Source organism: Octopus bimaculoides, chromosome 11 (assembly GCF_001194135.2).
Source record: "Octopus bimaculoides isolate UCB-OBI-ISO-001 chromosome 11, ASM119413v2, whole genome shotgun sequence".
Classification (NCBI taxonomy): Eukaryota; Metazoa; Mollusca; class Cephalopoda; order Octopoda; family Octopodidae; genus Octopus; species Octopus bimaculoides.
In genome coordinates this window covers 65,097,510-65,103,394 of record NC_068991.1, presented here as the reverse complement: position 1 = coordinate 65,103,394, position 5,885 = coordinate 65,097,510, and the positions used below count along the sequence as shown (strand labels likewise).

At 35.7% G+C, this 5,885-nt stretch overlaps 1 protein-coding gene across 1 annotated transcript in view; it reads left to right on the top strand.

Moving 5' to 3' along the window:
* The window catches only part of LOC106882850 (uncharacterized), a 191,012-nt gene that overhangs the window by 159,396 nt on the left and 25,731 nt on the right, over positions 1 to 5,885 (top strand). The window contains exons 28-29 of the mRNA XM_052971999.1: positions 333 to 381; positions 4,792 to 4,869. Coding sequence (XP_052827959.1) covers positions 333 to 381; positions 4,792 to 4,869 — 127 coding nt within the window. The remainder of the gene's footprint in view (positions 1 to 332; positions 382 to 4,791; positions 4,870 to 5,885) is intronic.

Genomic DNA, 5,885 nt, shown 5'->3' with positions numbered 1-5,885 from the left:
GATGCCGGAGTCAGGAGTTCAAACTTTGTCATTATCACCACGTAATATTTTTGAGTCTAAGTTTTTTTTTCCTTGCCCCACCACTAACAATTAATTTTAGTTTTGCCTTGAGATAAAGATTGCTCCATATGGGAAATTTTCTGTAATGGCTGGATTGGCTAGATTGTTGCACGCACATTGTTTGAAGTAAATAAGGTTTTAAAACTAAATGAAAATATTAATGTTTTATCTAAGGCCAATATTATTTAACCACCCCATTTTCCCCTTTGTATATTAGCCATCTGCTTTTTTTTGTGTGTGTGTTTTGTTATATCTTATATTTCTATTTCCAGAAACCTTGCTTTCTATAATAGTATTCAAAGACAAGATAACTGGTATGATGTAAGTATTGACTTCTTTCATAGGCACCAGCTTGATGTTATTAAACATTTAATTCCAGCTGTCCACTTAACTGAGTCTTTAAAGCTCTCAGTAATTTTCTGTTTCGTTTGTGAAATGTTATATTGCTATAATACCTTGATATGTTGGTTCTTATTTCTGTGGAACAATTGGAATTGTCTTTTCGTTAATAATATCTGGGTGACTGTCTGTTATATTATGGCTGACTAGAAATTGTACTACCCATTGTAACATCCTGAAATGCATACGAATACAGAAGGTCTAGTTTATCATTCATAATTGTTTTAAGGCAGGTATTAAATATATTTCATGTGAGACAATATAACTCTCTTTCCCAGAGTTGTTGCATTCTCTGTCACTTCTAATGTAGAATTGTTCAATCTTGATACCAACTTCCTGTGACCATCCCTGACTCTATAACACAAGCTTCCCATTTTAAAACGATTTAAATTTTCTATCAAAATTTTGTGTTTGTTCCAAACACCAGTTTAACTCTTTTGATACCAACCCATCTGTGATTACCCCCTTGGTTCAATGGTACAAACTTCCTGTTTCAAGTTGATCTAAATTAAAGCTTCCATGTTAATTTATCCCAAACATCAGCTTAATATCAACAGTTTATCTTGCTATATTCTTCCTTATTTCTTAAAGTAATTGAAAGAAAAACAATGTTCTTCAGCAGAAATATCATAACAAAAGGCTTAATAATGAATTATTTTAAATTCTTCATTATTTAAAAAAATTTACTGAGACAAACCAGTATATTTCAGCAGAATTATGCTAACAAAAACCATCACAAGGTCCAGTCCTTGTGATCTGGTGGCTTCTGTGCTTTTGTGACCCTCAGAGCTCTGCTACTGGGGCACAAACTGCTGGTAACGTTGCCCACGTAAGACAGGCGGAAGGATAGAAGCCAAACTAATATGGATCACCTCTTCCAAGAAGTAAAAATGGGGTTTGGTTGTGTAGGGCTAATTCCCATATCTGGTGGTGGTGGTGGTGGGTCCAAACAAAGTTACAGATGCATTGATGACAATTCAGAACCAAAACCTGAGAGAGGACGGTAAGAAGACCCCCAAGGCCAGAGTTGAGAATAATGAAGAAAAGTTGTCATTGGCCTCTGTTCCATAGAAAAGGTCTTCAGTGAAATAAATAATGGTAATAAGAAATAAAATTTTGTTCCCTATTGATCTGCTGTACATTTGTCACATTCACTGTTGCTATTTAATTGTATTTAAATTCCAACCATTTTTTAAAACCTGCACAACACATCTGCAGGGTTGATTGTTATACATGAGACATGTAAATAAATATTTCTATTTTGAGTTAAATTTAACAATTAGAGCGATCACCTTGATTGTAGTATATTGTGGTAGGATTTAGGACTTGTTATATGAAGGAGAGTGTTGTGTTATTTTCGAGGATTAACTTACACTGTACTGATAGCTATCCGTTCTTTTATAATTTTTAATGACTCAGTGAGGTAACTGCTGTATGGCTTCTTGAGCTGCTAAAAATAACAACCACCAAATTTTGTTCAAAGCTCTGTCATTCTAATTCTTCCAACAATGCTCCATTTCTCCCTCTGACTATTTTGAATATTTCAACAGCCATAGTATCAATGAATCATCCAGATACTATTAACGTCAATAATGTGTGTGTGTGTGTGTCTAATCACTAGAATTGGTAACCTAGTGACAGTTGACATTGCTATGGGAAAATGACTCCATACACTTTCTATTGTTGCCTCATCAAGCAATTTGGGACAATTTCTACTTTTTTTCTTTGATTTGGTTTATTTTGTAAACTCTACATGTTGTTATGGAAACAAGTTAGTTTGTGTGTTTGTTTTGTTTTGTTTGCTTTTTTTGTATTTTTCCCATTTTGAGGTTGTTCCTCTTGAATTTTCCTTCATTTTGATTTTTCCTGATTTTAATCTTCATATTACTTAAATATTTTTTTGTAAATTTCCAAATAACTTTTATATTAACATACTCAAAATTATTAATAGGAATATATTTTACTAAAGTATTATTTATTCCTTTTACTAACTGTAATCCCCTTTTTCCAATCCCTTGGTTGATATCAGCTTTAAATCAGCATTATCATCATTTAACGTCTGTTTTCCATGTTGGCGTGGTTAAACCTTTGTGTAAATATTAATTGAAAATGTTTAGTTTAGGAAAGTGAACTATCCTTACATATAGCAACAAGTTATCTACCATCTCAGCTAGATATGTTATGATGTTCCAATATTAATCCTTTCTATTATAGGCACAAAGCCTGAAATTTGGGGTAGGGACTTAGATTGGCCTCAGTGCTCAACTGGTTCTTATTCTATCAACCCCTAAAAGATGAAAGCAAAGTGGACCATGGCGACATTTGATCTCAGAGCTTAAAGAAATGCTGTTAAACATTTTGTCCAACACAGTAAAGATTCTGCTAGTTTGCTGCTTTTGATGTTCCCATATTGATAATAATAAATAAAAAACAAAAAAAATTCTTCTAGATTTTTGCACAAAGCCAGGTGTTTTAGGGGAGGAGTAAGTCAGTTCTGGCATACTCAGGGTTCTGCCAGTTCGCTGCCTTAATAATAATGATTTATATTAATGGCTGTGATGTTTCCATTATGACACAAAGCCTGATATTTAAAGGAAGAATTGGTTGATAACATTGCCCCTCACTCTTCACAATACTTGACTGGTACTTTATCAACCTAAGGAGTTGAAAAGCAAAGTTGGCCTTGTGAGGCTGGGACTCAGAATGTAAAGAACTGAAGAACTACTGGAAGGCATCTTATTTGATGCTGTCAGGATTTTGCCAATTCACCACTTTTTATAATAATTCTTTCTACTCTGGGCATAAAGACTGAAATTTGGTGGGATGAGGTGATGACTGGTTGCTTACATCGACCCCAGTGCTTAACTGGTACTTATTTTTATCAACCTTGAGAGCATGAAGGACAGTCAACCATGGTGGCATTTGGCCTGAAATTTGTTGATGGGAGAGGACTAGTCAATTACATCAACTCCACTGGTACTTGATTTATCGACTCTGAAAGGCAAAGTTGATGTTGGTGGAATTTGAACTCACAGTGGACGAAATGGCTGCTAAGTATTTTGCTTGGCATGCTAACGATTCTGTCAGCTCACCACCTTTTCTACCTTATAATAATAAAAGTAGTAATTGTTTCTATCATAAGTGCAAGACCAGAGATTTGGAGGGAGGAGATATTAGAGTTTGGTGCAGTCCTTTGACATGCCAGTTCCTGTTGAACTATACAACCCTTGCCAGCATGGAAAAAAAGACATTAAATGAAGATGAGATATCAGTTAAATAGGCCTCAAATTGGTTCTTTAGTTTACTGATTACAAAAGGATAGAAAACAAACATACCTTAACAGGATTTGAAGTAGAAACATTAAGGGCCATCTGTTGGAGATGGTACAGTTAATATTGATTACTAAATTTGGATTTTGGCACCAGTCATAAATCAAGGAAGGAGCAGGATAGATTTAATCAACTTAGGCAAAGTTAACTGCAAGACATAAAGGGATCTAAGTCTGTCATTCTGTTGTTTCTGATACTCCAGTAATCATCATCATCATCATCATCATCATCATCATCATCATAATCAGGATCATTTGAAAGCAAAAAGTTTGTTTACAGGTCAGTGCAATAAAAGTAGAGGTTATTGAAGAGTGGACACTGCTGCAACCAAATCATGCCTGTATTTTCTATTATAGTGAATACTTCTGTCTCAGAAACTACTTTCACTGAAATACTGCTAAGGCTGTATTAATATCTTACAGACAGAGGAAGGTGACATGAAATAAAATGTCTCAAATGTTGTTCTCCATGCTTAGATTTAGATTTAAACCTAAATATGTGCAACACACATACCTTACAACTGAGTTATAAAACTGTGGAGATTGAATATACATATATCTCTTTATTAGGATTCAAATATATTTATCTAATATTATTGAATGTCATTTTTCACTCTTCTTTATGTGTGCACACACACATTTGATTGGTTTGCTAGTCTTGAGAAGGTAGGACAGTGCCCATTGCCTTTCCAGGTCAGCCAAGACTCTGCTAATAACCAGTAGATGTTATTGGTTGGAAATAATAAAACAAAACTTTTGCTTCCTGGGAACAAAGATTGTAAAGAGTGTTTTTTTTTTTTTGTAGAATGTGTTATTGAAGTCCCACTCTTGATATATTTGGTTGTTATTATTTTTGCTTATGTGTCTTTATTTGCCTTTCACCTTTAAGTTTGAGAAGCCCCTACCCACCCCCAGCCCACCCCATCCAACTCCCAATTGAAGGTTGTTAAATGTTGTAAAATTCTGTCACAGTTTGTTGCACTTTGTAGCTATATCTGTTGCAGCATACTCCTACTCCTTCTTCACCTTCTCTGGTTCTGTCTAATCACCAATCACATATATCAGTCCGTCAAAGCACACAGGTTTGTTCAACACCAGTTTTTATCCCCTCAACTCTTGCATGGGGAAATCAACTCTCTCTCTGTCTCTCTCTCTCTCTCTCTCTCTCTCTCTCTCTTGCATTCCAACTAAAATTTGGACTATTCTGGCATGTCTCTCCTGGTATTAAATTGGTATTTTATATTTTATTCTTTCAACCTGCCTCATGAGCATCTTCTCTCATCTCCAACAAATTCTGACTGAAATTTATTGTTCCTGTCGAACCCTGATCTTTTGATCTCCCTTAGCTTATGTTTGAGGGTTCTGCATATGGCATCTTGACATTTCTGTATCTTGCTAAAAAGTATTTGAATTTATCATATGCTATCCCTCTCTCTCTCTCTCTCTCTCTTTGGGAGAGAGGCACAAGCACATACAGACATATACACACACGGCAGTAACTTCTGCCTACCAAATTCAATCACAAAGCTTCGGTCGGCCCGGGGCTATAGCAGAAGACACTTGCCCAAGATGCCACGCGGTGGGACTGAACCTGAAACCATGTAGCTGGGAAGCAAGCTTCCTGACCACAGAGCCATGCCCACATACACACACACACACACACACACACACACACACAAGTAAGAAGATGAATAATGAATTTAGTACGTCTTTATCATGAGTTGAAATTATTTCAGTGCCACTCTGTTCTTAACACCATTGCATGTAAGCGTTGCCATGTAATCAGTTATGCAATTTTTGCAGTTGATATACTGGCATAAGTACTTTGTCACTTATATTGTCAGTAAATCATAAATCCAAAGGAGAAGCACACTTTAAGTTATAGAGCAATAGAGTATTTAGATAAAGGTAGTTATGGATGGTCTATGGGGTTACTCAGGGTCTTGTATCCGTAAAGCACTTAGTTTTACATTGCCTTATCAGGCCTTAATGACCAGTGAGAGGTTATAGACCACCAGCTGGTGAGACACTGTAAAACTGAGTGCTTTATGGATGTGAAACCCTGGATTACCCCATAGACCAGCCATAACTATCTTTA